Source organism: Capra hircus, chromosome 15, assembly GCF_001704415.2.
Source record: "Capra hircus breed San Clemente chromosome 15, ASM170441v1, whole genome shotgun sequence".
In the NCBI taxonomy this organism is placed as follows: Eukaryota; Metazoa; Chordata; class Mammalia; order Artiodactyla; family Bovidae; genus Capra; species Capra hircus.
In genome coordinates this window covers 77,356,244-77,381,742 of record NC_030822.1, presented here as the reverse complement: position 1 = coordinate 77,381,742, position 25,499 = coordinate 77,356,244, and the positions used below count along the sequence as shown (strand labels likewise).

The window sequence follows — 25,499 nt, the reverse complement described above, 5'->3', positions numbered from 1 at the left end:
AGTTACTCTCCACCAAGGAACCCTAGGCAGTCTCATTTTGGAAAGATCCACAAAGATCTTGTGGATCAGATAAAGATCCACTGTCTGATGGATGAATGACCTATAGGTAGTGCTTTTCTATATACTTGCAGTTCTTCTAGGCAATGGCGCCCCACTCCAGCACTCTCGCCTGGAAAATCCCATGGACAGAGGAGCCTGGTGGGCTGCAGTCCATGGGGCCGCTACGAGTCAGACATGACTGAGCGACTTCACTTTCACTTTTCACTTCCATGCATTGGAGAAGGAAATGGCAACCCGCTCCAGTGTTCTTGCCTGGAGAATCCCAGGGACGGGGGAGCCTGGTGGGCTGCCGTCTATGGGGTCGCACAGAGTCGGACACGACTGAAGTGACTTAGCAGCAGCAGCTCTCCTGTGGCCACCCAGAAAGCGGCCAGAAGTGCAAGTGCCTTTGGAGGGAGGCAGGTTAATGTCTGACTTTCACATGAGGAGTGCAGTCCCAAAGGTACCCCTGGTGTCACCGGAAAAAGTTTTTGTTTACAGCCATTGTCCACCCAGCTGGGTCCTGCCTCAGTCAGAGAGCTCAGGTTGTTAAGTGCTTCCAACTCAGGGTTCTCAGTTCAGTTTGAGAGTTAGAGTTGAGTCCTTGTTTTTGGAGGGACTGAGTCCTGTTCTATTTGTCCATGCCACTGATCAAGTGGCTTTTATACACTCCATTGAGGGTTTGTAGTCTCTCTTGATAAATTAAGTAAATGACGTGCAGAGTGAAATGGTTCAGGGAGAGCATCTATGCTCCAATAAAAGAACCAGGGTTCTTCTATGTTGCTGCTCCGCCTGTTGTGGCCATAAACACATCTCAAGATAACGGTGGCCTTGTGCCCGGCAGAACAGAGGAAGAAATGAGGCGAGAGAATGACATATTGATCGTGTCCTATGAGGAGGGCTCTTAGAAGTTGCCATCTGATATCTGTGCTCACAGTCTTTTGGGCAGAAGTGAGTCAAATGGTCACACTTGAATCTAAGAGAAATTCGGAATTGATTTTATTCTGAGTACCCAGATAAACATTGTATTATGGCAATCAGTTCAGTTCAGTTCAGTCACTCAGTCATGTCCGACTCTTTGCAACTCCATGAACCGCAGCACGCCAGGCCTCCCTGTCCATCACCAACTCACAAAGTCCACACAAACTCATGTCCATTGAGTCAGTGATGCCATCCAGCCATCTCATTCTCTGTCATCCCCTTCTCCTCAGGAGAATAAGTAGCAGTCTCTAACATGGGAAGAGTTGTGACTGAAATTATAAACCAGTTAGCAAATGCAGCATTGTTAAGGATATAGCAACTACAGTAGAACCAGCTCTGTTCAGCCAAATTCCTATTTTAATAATTGGTTGATATTTCAAATGGAAATAAAGCAACTTCCAAATCATATGGGTGTCACTGACTTAATAAACATTCAGATTCTACATTTAGGCTATGATGTGATTCTATTATTCTTTCTGTGTGGGTTAAGTCGGTATCTTCATTGCCATGTGAGCTTTCTATAAAATGCAAACTTCATGTTTTATTCTCTACCCTTACTTTGCTAACCAATAACTAGTCCCCTTTGAAAACAAGAAATCAAAGATTATCTATCCATCCACCCTCCTGTCTCTGCTTTTCTTTTATTTTCTACTGATTTAAACTCTTTTTAAATGGTTTTCAGGAACCGTTTTCCTTCAGGAAAAGAGGGAGGAGGATAAATTAGGCATAGAATAATCAGAAGGAATAAGACCAACACAGTACTTTGGCTGATATTTGCTTTTCCCCTTTAAGGTAAAAAAAATGCTGATTATCATGTCTACATGTGTGGAAACTACCAACATAAATAGAGATGTTGACTCTATCTCAACAGGCTCTTTTTTTTTTTTTCCTTAGCTTAGGCTTATTTTTCTTGTCCGTCTACCAATGACTTAACTATTTGAATATGTCTTGTGTGAGAGGTTTACAGTATTAACATTTGAAAGAGCTTCAGATAAACTAAGGGGTGAACTGGTTTGAGCTTTTGGACCCTGACAGGTATACCTCTACTCCTTATAACACAGATTCTCTGGTGCCAATCACAGAATCCACCTCATTCATGATATTAATTTTCCTCCTAGCTGCAATGTTAGAAAATCTCAAGTTCCCAATAAACGAAAATCATTTAGGAAGGTAGGACTATGAAGCAAAAATAAAACAGCATAAACAAAATTCCAACCAGTCTCTATCCAACAGGTCTTACCATTTCTGAAGAATTTTGATTTAAAAACTACATATCCAAACAAGTTATCTTCTTCATAGTTATATAGGGAAATTGAGGCTACCCTTGCTCGAATATTTTTAGAACTTCTCTCTCAAATTTCCTTAAGGACTTTCGGATAGTCTTAACTATCCTTAGTGATGGGAAATACATAAGGTTTGAGTATGCATTTGATTTTGGGAACAATCTAAACTTGAGACATATCTGATTATTAAGTTGTCTGGAAGTGGTTTTAGTCACTGACCTAATAAATATGTATTGAGCTCCAATGTAAATAAACCCAGCAATGTATGAAAAGTACACTTCCTACTCTCGAGATGCTTAACGTGTAAGAGGGTCAAAACCAAGGGGCAAGGTGGCGGATTTTGAGTCTAATGTACTTCATTCTGTATGTTTCCGGTGTGTCCCCGGGGCCCTCTGCAGTCTTGTCCTGGGCATGTTTGGGAGTTTACTGGTCAGATCCCTTTGTACTCACACTTTCCAGAGGCGATGGGTGGCAAGTAATAATTTATACACATTTTATTTTGGCAAATGGAAATGAGTGAACGGAAGTCAAATGTTAGAAACTCTCCACGTGTCTCAATCACGTGGAGTGATTGTCATTTCTGTTTCCTTACATCAGTCTCCACCTCTCTTTCAGGACTTACAGCACAAAGTCTCAGAATAAAAAAAATAAAACGTTCACAGATTTCTGGAGAAACGCTTAACACTGTTAAACTCACAGTTTCTGCGCTTAAACTTTGTATGTCCAGGTGCTAAAAATTACAAAAATTAAAAGATGAACAAAGGACTGATGGGAGGGAGGGAGTGGTCTTCTTCCTGAGCATATTTTTCTTACTTGCTTTTGCCCTTTTAATTCTGCCTTTATTTTCATTTCTGCTAATGTCTTCTTTCTAAACATGGTTTTTGTTTTTTCTTATTTGCTTTGACTTTTCAATTCCACTTTTATTTTTCTTGTCATTCTGTGCTGGTCAGGATCTCTGAAGAATGTTGAATAGATGTGATAAGCTGTATCTTCTTCATTTTAAAGAGAATGTTTGTTATTTCCCCATTAAGAATGACCATTGCTGTTGTTTTTTTTGTTTGTTTGTTTTCCCCTTAGATATTCACTATCCATGAAAAGAAGTTCCTTTCTATTCCTGGTTTACTGAAGTTTTTATTTTTAAAATCATTGTCCTGATTGGGCCATTCCACCATCTCAGGGCCCAGGGATCTAAAACTATTGTTTGTTGCTTCTACTAATGAGAATTTCACTGTGTTTTTCTGAAGTTTCAGAGTTCCCATTAATTTAAAACAACAACAACAACAATAACTTCTCCTGTACTGTTTTTGGCCATACATTTTGTCATAATACTAATGGCTTGCGTACACAGCAAATCCATGCCTCTGAACTGGGAAAGATGAAAATGCGACTGTAAAAGGAACATGAAGGGTTTCACTGGTTTAGAAATTGTTTAAAATTTTAAACAATTCTTAAAAAAATATAAAGTAAACATCAGAGCATGCTAATATTTGTTCATTTTGGAAGACCAATAAATGTGTTTTCTATCCTTTGTAACTTAAATTTTCAAAGTTAGTTTTCCAGAAAGAAAGGAGCTAATTAGCCCACTCTTGATAAGCTTTGATTAAACAACATATATAGAAATAGAATTAGTCACTCCATCCTCTGAAATTCTATAGCCCTTTGCTGGTATGTCACATAATAGATTTCATTGTACTACAATTTTTTTTCTATATCTTTTTATGTAATATATATTAAATACAAAATATGACTGGAGAAGGAAATGGCTACCCACTCCAGTAGTCCTGCCTGGAGAATCCCATGGACAGAGGAGCCTGGTGGGCTGCTGTCCATAGGGTCGCACAGAGTCGGACACGACTGAAGCAACTTAGCAGCAGCAGCAGTAATATGACTATCATTAAAAGAATTTACAGAGATATCGTTTTTACTTCTCACTATCTTATTAGGTCTTAAATCTCTCAAAAGCATGGACAGTGTATTCAGCTGTGTATTCCTGGGATATGGCCAGTGTCTGGATCATGTTATTTTATTGCTCAGTGTTACAATTCACAAGCACAAGGTTTGGAATGAGAAGATCAATTAAAGGCCTTATGCTTCTTTAATGTTTTTTCAGTCATTTTATGCCTTGTCTTGGAGGCATTTTAGGAGTGAGCTTTTGCCGCTGGATAGGAGGGGCAAGGACAGCTAGCGAGCCCCTCCCTGCTTCCATTCTCTGAGTTCCCCAGCTAGACCACATTTCCCATGCCCTAGAAAGCAGGTGCAGCCATGCGATTCAGTTCTCTCTAATGGAATGTAAACATAAGCTGTGTGTTACATTTCCAGACACAGCCCTCAAAACCTTCCCTGTATACTCCTTCCTGCTTTTCCCTTTCTGTTTATTTAAAACTTTCAGCCATTGTAGAATTTTACTGTTCCACAGAAACACAAGGGAAAGCCATATACAGGAGAAATTACAACTTTTCATCATTTAATTATTCTATTTGTAAAATTCTTATCCTGGATTCTGTGCAATTATTCCCCATTTCTTTTGCATTACTTTGAGATGCTGGGTTAACTAAAATATAATGCATCCTCCAATGTTTAAACAGACATTTTACCTGTGACGGATTCATGTTGATGTATGGCAAAATCAATACAATATTGTAAAGTAATTAAACTCCAATTAAAATAAACATATTTTTAAAAAATATAAAGAAAAAATAAAATAAAAAGACATTTTACATATATATATGTACATATATGCATGCTGCTGCTGCTGCTAGGTAGCTTCAGTCATGCCCAACTCTGCGCGACCCCATCGACAGCAGCCTACCAGGCTCCCCTGTCCCTGGGATTCTCCAGGCGAGAATACTGGAGTGGGTTGCCAATTCCTTCTCCAACATATATGCATATATATATGTAAAACCATGAAAGACTGAAACATTATATGTCATTAAATAATGATGATATAGAAATGATAGCCAAAATATTAGATTCCTTAAATAAATATTTTAAAACTCTTATTAACTTAAAACATTAAATTTTTGAGCCAGTGAAAGTGAAGTGCCTCACAGAAATACTTAATACAGTAAGTCTTCTGCATGTGAACCTTCAAGATGCAAACTTTTAAAAGAGAGAACGTGTGTTCCATCAACATCAGGCGTGAGTGAAGTTGCAGTTTGCCCTCCGTCTCCTCTTGCTGATGATCCTTCAGCTCTGTCTCTCCCACCTCCTCTTCCTCACCTGTAACACAGCTTGCTGGTTCACTTGATGCCAGCCCTGTATGCCAGCCATCATGATGGACTACTGTGCTTCTCAAGGTACTACAGTATATTAAAAATGTCTTCTTTATATTTTGTTTTTATGTATTATTTGTGTGAAAGTATTATAAACCTATTACAGTACAGTACTATATAGGAGACTGTGTTAGTTGGGGACCTGTGCTGTGCGCTGAGTCGCTCAGTCGTGTCTGACTCTTTTTGACCCCATGGCTGCCAGGCTGTCCATGGGATTCTCCAGGCAAGAATATTGGCGTGGATTGCCATGCCTTCCTCCAGGGGATCTTACTAACCTAGTAATCAAACCCACATCTGCCACGTTGCAGGCGGATTCTTTTACCGTCTGAGCCACCCAGGAAGCCCAAGAATACTGGAGTGGGTAGCCTGGGCACACTTTGTTGGACTTACGAACCAACTGGACTTACAAATGCACTCTCAGAATGGAACTTGACTGTATGTAGGGGACTTACTGTATTATATAAGGAATACTCTATTCTAACATTGACCTAAGTTATTACTTTAAAAGGTACAAGGTGCTGTCGTTATCCATTAAAGTAAAAACTCAAGATAAAACAACACAGGACAACTATATGCTAATATTGTGAACCGTGACTCATTACATATTTTATTCAAAGCTTAATTAATAAATGTTTCTTCTTGCTAAGACAGCTTTTATTGACATTAGGTTCTACTGATTTTTGAGAAATAGAGCTGCTCCACACTGAATCCACTGGTCTTGGTTGCCTCCACATGGAATGTTGATATTGATCACCACACGATCCCTTTCAGCACTTGCGTAAATAGGCAAAGATATGCACTCATCAGGGGAATACGGACCATATGCAGCCTGTTTAAAAGAATTAATTTTGTTTTAAAATACAGCAATATACTGTGTTGAAGCAGATTATTAGATAACTAAAGATATAAACATAAACCCTCCCAAATAATATGATTTATTTAACATTTTATTATAAAATGTTTAAAATAAAGATTAGCATAATAAACCCCATCATTCAGCTGCAACAATCCTCAACTCATTGCATTTCATTTCAACCTTCCCCCAGCAACAAGCATTACAGTATTTTGAACCAAATCCTACACAAAAATTTCCTTAAATATTAAAATGTCTATAAATGAAGTATAACTAATCACAATATTATCACATAAAAATATTAACAATAATTCCTTCCTTAATATCACCTTATATCCATTATCTCAGTAACCCATTCTTAAAAAGATTTTTTTCTAAGAACAGTGGTTCAAATAGAGCCTTCATTTTGTGGTTTGCTATGTCTCTTACATCTCCTAAATTTGCAAGTTTCCCTCCTTTATTCTTTGCAATTTGTTTGCTAAAGTACTATACCAAAGAGTTTCCCATAGTCTAACTTTTGTTGGCTACATCCCCATGGTATCTTGTTCTTTTGTTCTCTTTATTCTTGTGAAGGGGATCTGGAGGTGAGTTCAGGTTCAGATTAAATTTTTGGTAAAAACACTGCATAGGTAATAGTGTACACTTCAATCAAGAAGCAAATAAAGTGTGGCTGTCTCTTTTTTTTTAATTGAAGGTTAACTGCTTTACAGAATTTTGTTGTTTTCTATCGAACCTCAACGTGAATTAGCCATAGGTATACATATGCCCCCTCCCTCTTCAACCGTTCTTGCATCTCCCTCCCCATCCAACCCCTCTAGGTTGATACAGAGCCCCTGTTTAAGTTCCCGGAAACATAAAGCAAATTCCCATAGATATTAGGTGCCATTGATGATGATATAAATCTTGTTTATATTTAAGATTACAAAATGATGATCTAGTTACATTATTTCTTCATTTCCAAACAGAAACATATCTATAAAGAGGAAATTCCACTTGTCAATCATTTGATTACCATGAGGGAGGAAAGGCTAGATAAATGCTATCTAATTTCCCTTTATTTATGTGCTTTTAGAACAATGAATTTTTTTCCTGTTATACTGAAAAGGTGATAAGTGACTACCTATTTTTGAAGTATCATTATGAACTGGTAGATTTAAACATATTCAATGTGTTTCAATGTAATGTAATCATTATTTTATTGGTGTTCAAATTGTCAATCTTTGTGCAGCGGGAACTCATTAATTTGGCCCCTGAGGGTTTTGTTTCTACATGTATCTAATCTTAGGAAGCATCCCTAGGGCCATAGGAAGCATCACTACAAACAAAGTTAGTGGAGGTGATGGAATTCCAGTTGAGCTATTTCAAATCCTAAAGATGATGCTGTGAAAGCACTGCATTCAACATGCCAGGAAATTTGGAAAACGCAGTGGTGGCCAAAGGACTGGAAACGTCAGTTTTCATTCCAATCCCAAAGAAAGACAATGCCAAAGGATGTTCAAACTCCTGCACAATTGTACTCATCTCACACGCTAGCAGAGTAATGCTCAAAATTCTCCAAGTGAGGCTTCAACAGTATGTAAACCGAGAACATCCAGATGGTCAAGCTGGACTTAGAAAAGGCAGAGGAAGCAGAGATCAAACTGCAAACATCCACTGGATCAAAGAAAAAGTAAGAGAGTTCCAGAAAAACATCTACTTCTGCTTTATTGGCTACACCAAAGCCTCTGACTATGTGGACCACAATAAACTGTGGAAAATTCTTAAAGAGATGGGAATACCAGACCACCTTACTGGCTTCCTGAGAAATCTGTATGCAGGTCAGGAAAACAACAGTTAGAACTGGACATAGAATAACAGACTGGTTCCAAATAGGACAAGGAGTACATCAAAGCTGTATACTGTCACCGTGTTTATTTAACTTCTATGCAGAGTACATCATACGAAATGCTGGGCTGGATGAAGCACAAACTGGAATAAAGGTTGCCTGGAGAAATATCGATAACCTCAGATAGGCACATGACACCACCCTTATGGCAGAAAGCGAAGAAGAACTAAAGAGCCTCTTGATGAAAGTGAAAGAGGAGAGTGAAAATGCTGGCTCAAAACTCAACGTTCAAAAAAAAGAAGATCATATCATCCAGTCCCATCATTTCATGGCAAATAGATGGGGAAACAATGGAAACAGTGAGAGACTATTTTCTTGGGCTGCAAAATCACTGCAGATGGTGACTGCAGCCATGAAATTAAAAGACACTAGCTCCTTGGAAGAAAGGCTATGACCAACCTAGACAGCATATTAAAAAACAGAGACATTACTTTGCCAACAAAGGTCTGTATAGTCAAAGAATTGCTGCTTTTGAACTGTAGTGTTGGAGAAGAATCTTGAGAGTCCCTTGGACTGCAAGTAGATCAAACCAGTCAATTCTAAAGGAAGTAAGGCCTGAATATTTATTGGAAGGACTGATTGATGAAGCTGAAGCTATAATACTTTGGCCATCTGATGTGAAGAACTGACTCACTGGAAAAGACCCTGATTCTGGCAAAGACTGAAGGTAGGAGAAGAAGGGGATGACAGAGGATGAGATGGTTGGACGGTATCACCGACTCGATGGATATGAGTTTGAGCAAGTTCTGGGAGATGGTGATGGACAGGGAAGCCTGGTGTGCTGCAGTCCATGGGGTTGCAAAGAGTTGGGCACGACTGCATGACCTAACTGACTCTGTCCCTAGTCATCTTCAAAAGCTTTGTTTCCTTCTAGTGTCTCAAGACACTGTAAGTTCATCTTGTTTATCTGCTGTCTCAGAAATAAAGGACAGTCATTACTCTGAAGATCCTCAGATCCTTTAATGAAAAAATGGTGCCTGCATGCATGCTCATTTGCTGAGTCCTGTCCAACTCTTAGTGATACCATAGACTATAGCCTGCCAGGCTCCTTTGTCCGTAAGATTTTTTTCCAGGCAGGAATACTGGAGTGGGTTGCCATTTCCTCCTCCAGGGGATCCTCCAAACCTAGGGATTATTCCTGCATCTCCTCCACTAGTAGGTGATTCTTTTCTACTGAGCCACCTGGGGTGGTACTAGGGACCACAGTCTGAGTGCTAAAAATGACCTATCATTTTCCTTCTAGGATTTTTTAGTGACTGAAGCTCAGAAATATGTATTTTTTTAAAGAAAATCATCAGAAGTTCATAATAATTCCAGTTCAAATTTAGGATTAATGTTATTTATTGAATATATAATTTCATTTAAAGTATGGATTATGTTTTAGAGTTAGAATGAAACATAAGACAAAGTTGGACTCATCCTAGAATTTTACAAATGATAAATTAGAAACTTATGGAGAATTTGTCATGGTAACTTAGTTAAGCAAGTGGCAATGTTGTCATAGGTAGTACAGTTGAAAAAAAAAATTGGTATTTGAATATTAGCTTGTCTAGGAGCTCCTGACCCTAGTGTAGATTATTCTCTGAGTATCAGTTTCCCTATCATAAAAGGGACATAAACAACACTTGAATCCAATGATGTATTTAGGAGTTTATTATTTATCCACATATCTTCAAATCTTAGGACTACATATGCATACATTTTCTTTAATTCTTACTAATTCTAAAATCAATTTAAGAAAAGTCCCAGCTTTTTACCATCTGCTACATGTCATGGATGGTTCTAGGATATAGAGAAATAAAAATATTTTTTGCTTCATGAAAAAATTTAAAACATTCTGTTTTTAAGAGTGGGATCATATGGAATTTTGATTACCTTTTTCAAGCCTCATCTCTATTAAACAAACATGAAAATAATGTTCTAACTTTTCTAAGTCTTTGATACAAATCAGTTAAGTCCCTTTAAAACTCATTCATTTCTAAACAATAACATAAGAAATGTACATGAGAAAATGTATTCTTTATGAAAAATCATTATCTAAATAGATAAAAAAGCCATCTGCCTTGAATCTTTCTAATTTTTCTCTCTATGTTTGTATTGATGATTCTGTCAGTTACTTATCCACTCATTTACCAGCATCTATCTGCTAACATTGTCCTTGGAATTATAAAGATTAAGAATTTTACTATATATTCAGATAGGGAAAAGAATAATCATCTTTGAAACTTATAATTTAGTTTAGGAAACAGCATACACATCAAATATTAAGAATGCAATTTCTGGAAAAATTAGTACTTTACAAAATAAAAGTAAACTACTACTCTGGGATATATTAACCTAACAAGGATTAAAGAAGAGAATGAACCCTGAGTGGGGCCTCAGAAAAAATATGGAACTTGGAGTAAAGAGAATTTTCAACCATTATTAGTCACTGCCTAATCTCTTCCCTCTTTTCCAATTCTGCTTAAATGGCAAAGCTTTAGGATTCAGAAATTCCGGTAATTTTCATAACACCTTAGCCATTCCTAAAGTTAGTAACCTAGTGCAGGCTTTCTTTTGGTATTGCCTTTAAATTCTTTAGCAAAGAGCAGACAAACATTACATATTTGTTGAACAGAAATGATGTGAATCATTGAATGTCTATTTATAATCCCAGGAAAGGTCTTAAATTATCTTTCTCTGCCACCCGATATTTGCTTTGCTTCATCTAACTTCTATGGTCAAAAATGAAAATAAAACATCACATTAAAATGTTTTATAATGCTATCACTTTCTATTCAGAAGATTTCTTTATATCTCTTCATTTTAACACCAAGCAATTTTCTCTTTAAATCAAGAATCTAAGAATAAAGCAAAGTTGATTCTCTGAATATTCACTCTCAATTTACTAGTGTTTATATATATTTCCAAATCCTTCCTAACCTGCTTTTGGTTGTAGGCTTTATGTTTAAGTGAGGGTGCAAATCTCCCCAGCAAAAACTCACAGTGTTTTAAAAGCAAAGTACCACAGTTGCTTCTTAACATTTAACTTCTCAAAATCTCATAAATGGTAAATGTTAAAACCTCCTGTAAAAAAGTTAAATGCACTTGCTCTTAGGTAACCAATAAATAAATGATCAAAGTAATAGAGCTGAGTGCTTTGTCATTCTCACTCAGCATATCTTATGCAGACAGAAGTTTCATAAACATTGTTAACTGAATTAAATTCTTATGGCACAACTCCCTCTTTAATATGTTTATCTTAATAGAAAAAGCATAAGACCCTGCTGGGCAGAAATATTTGGATGAAACTAAAAGTTTATTAATTATTAATAAATATACTAAGAGCTCAATGCAAAAAAAAGAGATATATTAGAAGGACTTCAAATATTTCATATTATATTATATAAACAAGTTAGTTTATATAAAATTAAACATACAAAAACCTATATATTGTGATTACTCACACTCATGCCTAGGCCCCAGGGAAAGTGACTTAAAAATATATATGTACTGCAAATAGAAGGCAACATGCTAATAAGTGAAAGAAGCTGTTTATAATCATTTAGCCAACAAACCAAAGAAAATAACAAAATAAAATAACACCAGAGAACAACAACAACAACAAAAAACCAAATTAACCCCAGGTGAATTATGATAAATTATTTTGCCAATATCAATTCAAATTTCACTATAATAAAACATGTGAGGGCAAACTTCACATGATGAGAAATAGCTTTATGCATAAGGTCCAACTTATTTATGCATAAGGTCCAACTAACTTCTTCTATTATGAACCAAGTCAATGAACAGCTATTCGCTTTAGAAAAGAAGATGTGAGAAAATCAGAAGTTAAGTGGCATACTTATAAAGTAATGCAACCCTGAGAAAAATAACTATTTCATAACAGGAAATTAAACAACATGCCAACAATAAATATGCTGAAAGACTCTGTTCTATCAAGAACGTCCAGCTGCCCTTTAAAATGCATTCTGGTAGAGAACTACTTCACTGCTTTTCAACAATGCAATGCCACCAACACTGCTTTCAGAGTAAGTCCTTAAGAAAAAAAAGTCACATAGAAAAAATGGTAATGCTTAATATTTTTAAATCAGAGTATATAAAAGGCAGCGTTTTCAGCATATAACATTTCATACTGTGAATGGCATGTGCAATCATTTTATAGTCATAATTTCCCTGGGAATGAAATTGTTTCTAAAGTTGAACTGCCAATTGTGACACCTCTTGGAAGGTATAGGCCTGTGGGGTTCAGGCTGGTCCAGAATTTCTGTTACTGTGTGGCTGACAGACCCTAAGTAATGCTCTTCACTGGGAAAATAGATCAAAGGCAAACTGATTTCCTATGGAATGTAAGAACAGGGCATTATAAAGGCTGACCTACCTCAAAAGGTAGTATTGCCCTAACTGTTATGTGGAACACTAGATCCTGATGGAGGTGGGGTGCAGGTATAGGAAAAGGGTTGTGTGTTAGGAAACTTTGGGGAATTCTCAGTTTTTAACATTCTCAAAACCACCATAAATTTCTAAATTTAAGTTTGTATACTGAACAAGTTTTCTGAGAACCATTATGGGAAAATGCAGTGTAAACACTTTGGAGAAAGTGAACGCTTTTTGGGGTAAAATCCCTTAGGGGAATCTTAATTTGGACGTATGTTTTTTTAACCCCCAGTACTGAGCTGTAACTGGAAGAACCTTAAGAATCTGCATCATGAATGAATGAGTCAATGAAGGCATAAAGGAATCATGTGAGTGTAGGATATATTACTTGCTGAACATAGACAATGGTAAACAGAAACACTAGGAAAATAGCACCAGCATTTTACCACCTTTTAATTCTTCTGGACATTTCTAATTAGAATTTTGTTGGCTGACAAAGTACATTACATATAACAGTTCAGTTCAGTTCAGTTCAGTCGCTCAGTCGTGTCCGACTCTTTGCGACCCCATGAATCGCAGCACACCAGCCCTCCCTGTCCATCACCAACTCCCAGAGTTCACTCACGTCCATCGAGTCCGTGATGCTGTCCAGCCATCTCATCCTCTGTCGTCCCCTTCTCCTCCTGCCCCCAATCCCTCCCAGCATCAGTCTTTCCCAGTGAGTCAACTCTTCTCATGAGGTGGCCAAAGTACTGGAGTTTCAGAAGCAATAGTAAACCTCCCATTTTCCTCAATTAAAGTCTTAAGAATTAGCTGTTCATGTCCTTTGTTAAGTATTACCATGTAAGTTCTTCGGTCTTTCACAACCTAAAATGCTCTTTTACAATGAAAACACCATGCACCTCATAGCAATGCTGTGCAAATGACTGGGTTATTGGGCCTGTTTCCGCTGAAGTAGAGTTGTTCAGGACTTTCAGGTGTCAGATGCACGTGTGCATGCACGCTCAGTGCTGCCCGACTCTGTGCGACCCCAGGGACTGCAGTCCGCCAGGCTCCTCCGTCCATGGGATTCTCCAGGCAAGAGTACTGGAGAGTTGCCATGCCCTCCTCCAGGAGATCTTCCCAAACCAGGGATCAAACCTGATTCTCTTGTGGAACCTGCACTGCAGGCAGGTTCTTTACTGCTGAGCCATTGGGGTAGCCCTTCTTTCTCCTTAGGTATCAGATAATATGATGCAAATAATTTGTGGAATAACCTTATTCAGGCCCAAAAGGAATTAGTTACCAAAGTTCTGAACGTCATTATTTTATTTAAGCTTACTAAATGATTCTGCACTTTCTGCAATAAAGTAGCTGTAAGAGTAAGTGGAAAAGGAACTCGTTTACTTGTTTATGTAAGTTGATGTTGATGCTTCCCTCGATTTTATGTTGGTTCCTACCCTCTTGGTAAAAATGCATTAAAATATGATGATCCCCACCAAATTCTACACAGCTTATTAAAGATGGATATAGCTGGAATAAAAAATAATTTCTTGAACAAAATAATATTTAACTCAAGCAGAAGTTGGAGAGTTTGACAGTTTATACAGAGTCAGCAAACTTTTCCATAAGAGGCTAGATAGTAAATAATTTCAGGATTTATGGGCTGTATGTCTGGGATGTAACTACATCCTTAACTCTGCTGCAGCAGTCTGGAAGCGTCTACATAAATGAGCAGATCTGTTTTCCACACAAAATTTTCTTCATGGACACCAAAATTCACTTAATTCATTTCGGTTAACTTTTACATGTCATAAAATACTATCCTTCTGAGTTTTTCATCTGTTTAAAAAGATACAAGTCATTCATGATCACATTACTGTGGGCTGCACAAAAATAAGCTGTGCCCTGGATTTGGCCTATGGACTGTAGTTTCCTAAACACTAGTTTATACTATAGGTTGACTCAGTATCAGGCCCAAGATTTAAGAGAAATAACCTGAATTTGAAACTTAGTTGCCTACCTTGATCAAGCTACACATTAAACTTATGTTTTCTGAGTTTACAAGGGAAATGATAACATTTTTAATGTTTTTAAATGTTTTTATAACATTTTCCTATTTCAGTACTTCCTATTTCAAATATTTTTGGAAGGCCTAACTATCTTATTTCTAAACATTCTGTACAGTGTTTGACACATAATCAATACAGATAAATATTCATTGCTATTATTCAAATACTAATGCTACTATTGGGGGACCCATAACAAGTCACTTAGTTTACCAGATTTGCAGTTTCTTCCTCAGGAAAACATAGAGAAAAACTGCTCTACCAAACTCAGAGGATTACTGTGAAAACATATGTGATTGTATTTCACTCTATGTCAATCTTCAGTTCTCTCAGTGCTAGACCAATTTTCTAAAACTAAAAATCTGATCTTACCACACACCTGTTCTGAATTCTTAATGACTTTCTATTGATCATAAGACAGGCTCAACTCCTTGGCATGGTTCCAAGGCTTGTCATACTTGGGCTCAGCCTTTTTTCCTGACTACATCCCCTATCATTCTTCGATTGGAACCATTCCAGTACATTTGTACTATATTTGCAGTTCCCAGAACAACCTAAATTCTTCTCATATCTCCATGCATTCAAAACTACGTCCCCTTCTGTACGGAATGCCTTGGTCCTACCATTTTTGAATTTGTCCTTGAACTTTTCATACTTGTATTGTGAATACAGTTTGGGGAAGATTCTTCCTTTCCCTGTGAGATCATCAGACTTTCCCTCTTCTGCTTACACATGACAGAGCTGAGGTCTCCTTCATCTGCCAAAACATTTTATGTAATCCTCCATAAATGTGCTTCTGTAATTTTGAACTGAATAGTTTCTCTTCCCCTTTGTCTCTACTCAACAGAAGACTCTCTGAAGGAAGACATTAATCTTGTTACCGCACTGTTCAGAACATGGTATATAATAGGAACTTAAGTATTGAATGATGACTGAAAGCACTTAGTGTACTGTAAAGTACCATATGAAATAATTATTATCACATCAGGATAAGTTAGACTTACCATGTGTACTAACTAACCATGTAAGTTAGTACTTACCCTGCTGGGTACTTCACAGATCCAGGGCCTTAACATGGTTCTATAGGAAACACCAGTCTCCACTTTCAAATGAGGCTCATTGAGACTGGGCAATTAGCCCCAAGTCACCCAGATCATAAGTCTGAGAGCTGGGAATGGGATTAAGCCTGTTAGACTCCAAAATTCTGTGTTCTGAAACATTTAGCAACATGCCCCATATTCTCTCCCCTCTTAGTTGATCCAGGAGAGGCAGTCAAAACAGGAAGGTTATATGGGAAAATGAGCCTCACTTAAGGAAGGCGGGGGAAAAAGAAGTGGGGAAGCACCTTAAATTCTTCCATTATGTGTCAGGAAAAAGTGAAAAAGCCTTGGAGGAAACCGCTTTTACAAAAATAATAAATTCATCTTATCTCTCAATAATCACTTTTATTGACTAGGCCAATCATTTTATCTCTCTTTACATGAGCTATTTTTCAAATTAAATTATTTTTAGCTTTCCATTCCAGTCCTGTTTTTTAAAGTATGGTAAATAAAATCGTATAGAAATGATACTCAGAGCAAAATGTTGTAGAAGGATAAATTTCAAGTCTCACAAGGTTATGCTGCTTTTTATACAGCCCAGTACAACACTGCATTTTTGGTTTGCATTCAGTTTATGGTCAGTTATGTGGGTACTGCTTGAGGTCATTGTCTTCTGCATTTATGCCTACTTAGGTATTCTCCCTGCTCTCTATTTTTATTGCTGGGATTTCTCCATAAGTGAGGAGAAGGCGATGGCACCCCACTCCAGTACTCTTGCCTGGAAAATCCCGTGGACGAAGGAGCCTGGTAGGCTGCAGTCCGTGCGGTCGCGAAGAGTCTGACACGACTGAGCGGCTTCCCTTTCCCTTTTTACTTTCACGCATTGGAGGAGGAAATGGCAACCCACTCCAGTGTTCTTGCCTGGAAAATCCCAGGGATGGGGGAGCCTGGTGGCTGCCATCTATGGGGTCGCACAGAGTCGGACACGACTGAAACAACTTAGCAGTAGCAGCAGTTCCATAAGTGAACCAGTTTATACATGTCCTACCTTATCTCTTCATCAAGGTCACTATATGGCTTTTAATTTTGTTTGCCAAAGAATTAACACTTTACATAATTAAAAAATTGGCATCATATACAACTGTATATGTTACCTTAACCTTAACTTTTATATGTAACTTTCAATCTGGTTCATACACCTAATGTGTGTAATCCATAATTGTTTGATATACCAATTTCTTACATGAATCAATAGCTTGATAGAAATAAAATAATTTCACCTTCTCTCATTTCATGAAAGAAAATGAAGCTTATATGGTGGGGGGAAATGGAGAGTTTCTCAGAAATGTATGTTCTTTTAGGTCAGAGGATGCTCTTATATATCTCTGAGCAGTAATTGCTATGGTTTTATTAGTTTCTATTTTAAAATACATATTCTGATTTTTAAATTTTTTTTTACTTTACAAAAGGAATTATAATAATTGGAAAATTCAATAAAATATTTCCCAACTAGAAAATTATTTTTTCTTATAGTAAGTGGTATAAGAAATTGTTTTGTTGGTGACTATATATACAATCAAAACTTTAAGATTACATGTATTCATACTTACATTTAAAAATTCTATTGTTAAGTAAGAGTTTCCCTCAAGTTCCATTGTTAAAAAATTGAAGGTTTTAAAAGGGAAAGTGAAAGTGGCTCAATCATGTACGACTCTTTTGGAACCCATGACTACACAGTCCATGGAATTCTCCAGGCAAGAATTCTGGAGTGGGTAGCCCTTCCCTTCTCCAGTGGATCTTCCCAACCCAGGTATCAAACCCAGGTCTCCTGCATTACAGACGGATTCTTTCTTTACGAGCTGAGCCACAAGGGAAGCCCCTTAAAAGGGAAAAGTTAACTTAATAAGTCTCTGTCAAGACAGTTTTCTTCATTTGCCAAACAGGAGCATAATGACAAGGTATGATATAAAAGCCAGATGTGTATTAACATCATGCTGCTTTCGATTTCTGCATGCTTAGCTATATGAAACACATTTAATTATGTGACCACATATTTCCTCATTTAAGCTATGTGAACACATTTTCATATTTGAAAATAGGAATAATAATATCCACCTTGCAGGGCTATTCAGAAAAGTGTAAGGTAAAGTATATAAAGCATTTAGCACATTGCTGAAAGTAACAGGAACACTGGAAGTTCACATAACCATTTAGCGTTTTTTTCTTTTTAGACTAAAGCTTATTTAGAAATTAAAATTATGATGTTATTCTTTTCATAATAAAATAAAGGCTTTAAAATGTCCTATCAGTTCAGTTCAGTCACTCAGTCATGTCCGACTCTTTGTGACCCCATGGACTGCTGCACACCAGGCCTCCATGTCCATCACCAACTCCCAGAGTACACTCAAACTCATGTCCCTTGAGTCACCAACTCCCAGAGTACACTCAAACTCATGTCCCTTGAGTCAGTAATGCCATCCAACCATCTCATCCTCTGTTATCCCCTTCTCCTCCCACCTTCACCCTTTCCCAGCATCAGGGTCTTTTCAAATGAGTCACCTCTTCACATCAGGTGGCCAAAGTATTGGAGTTTCAGCTTCAACATCAGACCTTCCAGTGAATACTTAGGAGTGATTTCCTTTAGGATGGCCCGGTTTGATCCTTTTGCAGTCCAAGGGGCCCTCTAGAGTCTTCTCCAACACCACAGTTCAAAAGCAGCAATTCTGCAGCATTCAGCTTTCTTTATAGTCCAACTCTCACATCCATATATGTGGTGAAAAACCACTAAAAAACCATAGCCTTGACTAGACAGACCTTAGTTGGCAAAGTAATGTCTCTGCTTTTTAATATGGTGTCTAAGTTGGTTACAGTTTTTCTTCCAAGGAGAAACCATCTTTTAATTTCATGGCTGCAGTCGCCATCTGCAGTGATTTTGGAGCCCCCAAAATAAAAGTCAGCCACTGTTTCCATTGTTTCCCCATCTATTTGTCATGAAGTGATGGGATCAGATGCCATGATCTTAGTTTTCTGTATGTTGAGTTTTAAGCGAACTCTTTCACTTTCATCAAGAGGCTCTTTAGTGCCTCTTCACTTTCTGCCATAAGGTGTCATCTGCATATCTGAGGTCATTGATATTTCTCCTGGCAATCTTGATTCCAGCTTATGCTTCATCCAGCCCAGTGTTTCTCATAATGTACTCTGCACAGAAGTTAAATAAGCACGGTGACAACATACAGCCTTGAAATACTCCTTTTCCTATTTGGAACCAGTCTGTTGTTCCATGTCCAGTTCTAACTGTTGCTTCTTGACCTGCATACAGATTTCTCAGAAGGTAGGTCAGGTGGTCTGGCATTTCCATCTCTTTCAGAATTTTCCACAGTTTGTTGTGACCCACACAGTCAAAGGTCTGGCACAGTCAATAAAGCAGAAGTAGATGATTTTATGAAACTCTCTCGCTTTTTCGGTGATCCAATGGATGTTGGCAATTTGATCTCTGGTTCCTCTGCCTTTTCTAAAACCAGCTTGAACATCTGGAAGTTCACAATTCACGCACTGTAGAAGCCTGCCTTGGAGAATTTTGAGCATTACTTTGCTAGCATGTGAGATGAGTGCAATTGTGCGGTAGTTTGAGCATTCTTTGGCATTGCCTTTCTTTGGGATTGGAATGAAAACTGACCTTTCCAGTCCTGTGGCCACTGATGAGTTTTCCAAATGTGCTGGCGTATTGCACTTTCACAGCATCATCTTTCAGGATTTGAAACAGCTCAACTGGAATTCCATCACCTCCACTAGCTTTGTTCATAGTGATGCTTTCTAAGGCCCGCTTGACTTCACATTCCAGGATGTCTGGTCCTAGGTGAGTGACCACACCATCATGGTTATCTGGGTCATAAAGATCTTTTTTGTATAGATCTTCTGGGTATTCCTGCCACCTCTTCTGAATATCTTCTGCTTCTGTTAGGTCCATACCATTTCTGTCCTTTATTGAGCCCATCTTTGCATGAAATGTTCTCTTGGTATCTCTAAGTTTCTTGCAGAGATCTCTAGTCTTTCCCAGTCTATTGTTTTCCTCTATTTCTTTGTATTGATCACCGAGGAAGACTTTGTTATCTCTCCTTGCTATTCATTTGAAACTCTGCATTCAAATGGGTATATCTTTCCTTTTCTCCTTTGCCTTTCATTTCTCTGCTTCTCTCAGCTATCTGTAAGGCCTCCTCAGACAACCATTTTGCCTTTTTGCATTTCTTTTTCTTGGGGGTGATCTGCTCCCTGTCTCCTGTACAATGTCACAAACCTCCATCCATAGTTCATCAGGCACTCTGTCTATCAGATCTAGTCCCTTGAATCTATTTGTCACTTACACTGCATAATCATAAGGGATTTGATTTAGGTCATACCTGAATGGTCTAATGGTTTTCCCTACTTTCTTCAATTTAAGTCTGAATTTGGTAATAAGGAGTTCATGATCTGAGCCACAGTCAGCTCCCGGTCTTGGTTTTGCTGACTGTATAGAGCTTCTCCATCTTTGGCTGCAAAGAATATAGTCAAGCTGATTTTGGTATTGACCATCTGGTGATGTCCGTGTGTAGAGTCTTCTCTTGTGTTGTTGGAAGAGGGTGTTTGCTATGACCAGTGTGTTCTCTTGGCAAAACTCTATTAGCCTTTGCCCTGTTTCATTCTGTACTCCAAGGCCAAATTTGCCTGTTACTCCACACATTTTTTGACTTCCTACTTTTCCATTCCTGTCCCCTAGGGATGGGGGAGCCTGATGGGCTGCCATCTATGGGGTCACACAGAGTCAGACATGACTGAAGCGACTTAGCAGCAGCAGCAGCCCCTATAATGATTGTGGGCAAGAATCCCTTAGAAGATTGAGTAGCCATCATAGTCAAGAAGTGTCCAAAATGCAGTACTTGGATGCAATCTCAAAAACAACAGAATATCTCTGTTCATTTCCAAGGGAAACCATTCAATATCACAGTAATCCAAGTCTATGCCCTGACCAGTAATGCTGAAAAAGCTGAAGTTGAACGGTTCTGTGAGGGCCTACAAGACCTTCTAGAACTAACATCCCCTCAAAGAAAAAAAAGTCCTATACATCTTAAATATAATAAAGGACACAGTATTTTGAGTATGAATTTGTTCAAATGCAGTGAGATTAAAAAGTAAACAAAAAATTCATAGGCCAAGAACATCTTATTAAAAATATATAATCCAAAAATGAATTGATTAAAGTTGTCCCTGTTAAAAATGTATTACCTGTGGAATCCAGCCCATAAAACAAGGGAGAACTGACGATACACTAGGAGAATCATGCTGATTTTCACAAAGTCGATTTCCATCAAAACTGCATCCTTCCAGCAGTAAGCCACTGATCTGCCATAGAGATATACAAACCATTAAAATACATATTACAGTCTGAAACGACAGGAGTTACTCTATTATATCTTCAGAAGGAAGGCAACAATTTCCATTGTAACTGTACATTTCAAACAGTGTTAAAACAAAGACTATGGTATTTTATCTGAAAATACTGAAGGAGAAGGCCTGGACCAGTGCTCACTGTGAGCTTCCTTTAGGCTTAGTCCTGAATTTTAGCAAATATTTGAGAAAAAAATACTTACAAATGTCATCAGTTATACAACTGCATGTGCTTTGGCACTAGAATAATAGAAATATAATGACAAAAGCCAAAATGTTACTCTTTCTACAGGAGGGGGAAAGACAAGCACACTAGAGAAAAAAACAAGTGCTCCTTGCTTGGAATTCTGACATAATTTTCTAAAGAACAGAACAACATTCAGAAAGGTTAATGCAAAATAATTTTTAACATGTCACACACAGCTGAAAGAAGAATAAAATAAAAGGAAAAAAACAGAGTTCATCTCTTGGGGACTCCCCTCGTGGTCCATTGGTTCAGAACCTGTCTTCCCCACTGTAGGTTTGATGTATGAAGCAGGGCACCCAAAGCCAGTGCTCTGGGACCACCCAGATGGATAGGGTGGGACGGAGGGGTTCAGGATGGGGGACACATGTGCACCTGTGGCCAATCAATTCCGATGTATGGCAAAGCCACCACAATATTGTAATTATCCTCCAATTAAAATTAATTAATCAATTAAAAAAAAACCAATCTGTCTTCCATGGGTTCAATCCTTGGTCAGGGAAGTAAGATTCCACATTCCACAGGGCAACTATACTCACATGCCTCAACTAGTGTGGGTGATAGTAGCTCAGTCATGCCTGACTCTTTGAGACTCCATGGACTGCAGCCCACCAGGATCTGTCCGTGGAATTTCCAGGCAAGAATGCTGGAGTGGGTTGCCATTTCCTTCTCCAGCCACAACTAGAGCCACAGCCAAAAATAAATATATTAAAAAAATAAACAAAAAAGGAGTTCATCTCTTACTCTAAATTAACCTTAGTGTAAATTTATGAAATTATGAAAATAAAAATATAAATATTTTGGTAATGTTAGCTTCATATTTCTTAAGTTCATTCTTTCAGTTTCTGATAATAAATGTAGAGTCTGCATTTTGAATTCAGATCCATATCTATATTCTCACAATTTGAACTTGATAGAAAATAAAACAATCTTATATTGTTTAGTGCCTTTGAAGTTTTAACATACTATAGAATTTTAGAGGTAAGGGAATACATGAAGTTGAAAGAGCTGAAATCATTTTCAACTACATTATAGTTAGGGGATGGTTATGGGAAGAGTACTAGTAGAGTATGCCTTGACAAACAGTTCTGATTAGTCGCTTTACCATGGAAACATGAACAACTTGTTTGTCAGTGAAAGAGTTGGGATAAAAACAGAATTACTGAATTCCTAAGTTCAATATTCTTTCTGTACCACTGATATGATGTTATAAGGCCACTTTAAGGGTTGCTTAAGTATAGCCTTGAAGAAAAGTAAGTTAAAAATTTTTTAATTAATTTATTTTAATTGGAGGCTACTTTACAATATTGCGATTTTTGTCATACATTGATATGAATCAGCCACAGGTGTACATGTGTTCCCCATCCTGAATCCCCTCCAACCTCCCTCCCCATCGCATCCCTCAGGGTTGTCTGAGTGCACTGGCTTTGAGTGCCCTGTTTCATGCATCGAACTTGGACTGGTGATCTATTTCATATATGGTAATATATATGTTTTAATGCTATTCTCTCAAATCATCCCACTCTTGCCTTCTCCCACAGAGTCTAAAAGTCTGTTCTTTACATCTGTGTCTCCTTTGCTGTCTCGCATATAGGGTTATCGTTACCATCTTTCTAAGTTCCAAATATATGCATTAATATACTGTACTGGTGTTTTTCTTTCTGACTTACTTCACTCTGTATAATAGGCTGCAGTTTCATCCACCTCATTAGAACTGATTCAAATGAATTCTTTTTAACGGCTGAGTAATACTCCATTGTGTATATGTATCACAGCTTTCTTATCCATTCATCTGCTGATGGACATCTAGGTTGCTTCCATGTCCTGGCTATAGGAAGCAGTGCTGTGATTAACATTGGGGTACACGTGTCTCTTACAGTTCTGGTTTCCTTGGTGTGTATGCCCAGCAGTGGGATTGCTGGGTCATAAGGCAGTTCTATTTCCAGTTTTTTAAGGAATCTCCACCCTGTACTTCATAGTGGCTGTACTAGTTTGCATTCCCACCAACAGTGTAAGAGGGTTGACTTTTCTCCACACCCTCTCCAGCGTTTATTGTTAGTAGACTTTTTGATGGCAGCCATTCTGGCTGGCGTGAAATGATACCTCATTGTGATTTTGATTTGCATTTCTCTGATAATGAGTGATGTTGAGCATCTTTTCATGTGTTTGTTAGCCATCTGTATGTCTTCTTTGGAGAAATGTCTGTTTAGTTCCTTGGCCCATTTTTGATTAAAATTTAAGTGCTTCCTAATTTCAGTGCTAGAAAATCCCTATCTAGCCTATCCCTTCTCCAGGGGATCTTCCCAACCCAGGAATCAACCTGGGGTCCCCTGCATTGCAAGCAGATTCTTTACCAACTGAGCTCTCAGGGAAGCCCTAGAAAGTCCTTAGGCAACATAATTCTTCTACGGCCTCTTTCAGAAATTTCACTGAGGTTTGAGCTCAAGTGGTCTCTATAGCAATTTGTAAAAGCAGTCCCCACAGATAGTGTCGCAACTTGACTATGTAATATGCATAGTATATATGCTATTGTTGTGTTCCATCAGGAAGCCATGTTCAACTCTTTGTGACTCTGTGGACTGCAGCATGCCAGGCTCTTCTGTGTGTTACCTCCCAGAGTGTGCTCCAATCCATGTCCATTGTGTTGGTGATGCTATCTATCTCATCCTCTGCTGCCTCTTCTCCTATGGCCTTCAATCTTTCCCAGTGTCAGTCTTTTCCAATGAGTTGGCTCTTTGCATCAGGTGGCCAAAGTGATGAAGCTTCACCTTCAGCATCAATCCTTCTAATGAATATTCAGGGTTGATTTGCTTTAGGCTTCACTGGTTTAATCTCCTTGCTGTCCAAGGGACTCTTCTCTGGCACCACAATTTGAAAGCATCAGTTCTTTGGTGCTCAGCCTTCTTTATGTTCCAAGTCCCACATCTGGACATGACTACTAGAAAAACCATAGCTGTGACTATATGGGCCTTTTGTTGACAAAGTGATGTCTCTGCTAATACTGTTTAGGTTTATCATACCTTTCCTTCCAAGGAAGGAATTTAATTTACCTTTAATTTCATGGCTTCAGTTACCATCTGCAGTGATTTTGGAGCCCAAAAAAATACAATTTGCCACTGTTTCCACTTTTTCCCCATCTATTTGCCATGAAGTGATGGGACCAGATGCCATGATCTTAGTTTTTTGCATGTTGAGTTTTAATCCAGCCTCTTTACTTTCTTCTTTCACCCTCGTCAACAGGCTCTTTAGTACCTCTTCACTTTCTGCCATTATAGTGCTATCATCTGCATATCTGAGGTTGTTGATATTTCTCCTGCGATCTTGATCTCAGCTTCTGACTCAGCCAGCCTAGCATTTCACAAGCTGTACCTTGAGTGCATGTGCGCTCAGTGGCTCAGGCGTGTCTGACTCTTTGTGGCCCTTTGGACTGTAGCCCACCAGGTTCATCTGTCCAAGGGATTTTCCAGGCAAGAATACTGGAGTGGCAACTGGACAAGTGGACAAGTGACAACTGGAGTTGTCATTTCTTATTCCAGGGGCTTTTTCTGACCTAGGGTTTGAACCCATGTCTCCTGCATTGGCAGTGGATTCTTTATCACTGAGCCACTTGGGAAGACTGGATGTACTCTGCATTTAAGTTAAATAAGCAGGGTGATAATTACAGCCTTGTCATGGTCCTTTCCAAATTCTGAATGAGTCCGTTGTTTGATGTCCATTTCTATTGCTTCTTGACCCGTATATGGGTTTATCAGGAGACATGTAAGGTGGTCTGATACTCCCATCTCTTTAAGAATTTCCACAGTTTGCTGTGATCCACACAGTTAAAGTCTTTACGGTAGTCAATGAAGCAGAAATAGACATGTTTCTGAAATTCCCTTGCTTTCTCCATGATCCAACAAATGCTGGTGATTTAATTTTTCAATATGCATATACAGAGATATAAACTGAGATATATATTGAGTTTTGAGCTCAACTGGTGGGCATCACAACTTGACGATGTAATATGTATATTGTTGTAGTTATGTCACTAAATTGTGTCCAATTCTTTGCAACCTC

At 38.2% G+C, this 25,499-nt stretch overlaps 1 protein-coding gene across 1 annotated transcript in view; it reads right to left on the bottom strand.

The window, feature by feature from the left end:
- The window catches only part of DYNC2H1 (dynein cytoplasmic 2 heavy chain 1), a 399,579-nt gene continuing 380,228 nt past the window's right edge, over positions 6,149-25,499 (bottom strand). The window contains exons 88-89 of the mRNA XM_013969394.2: positions 21,038-21,154; positions 6,149-6,404 (exon numbers count right to left, since the gene is read on the bottom strand). Coding sequence (XP_013824848.2) covers positions 6,246-6,404; positions 21,038-21,154 — 276 coding nt within the window. The 3' untranslated portion in view covers positions 6,149-6,245. The remainder of the gene's footprint in view (positions 6,405-21,037; positions 21,155-25,499) is intronic.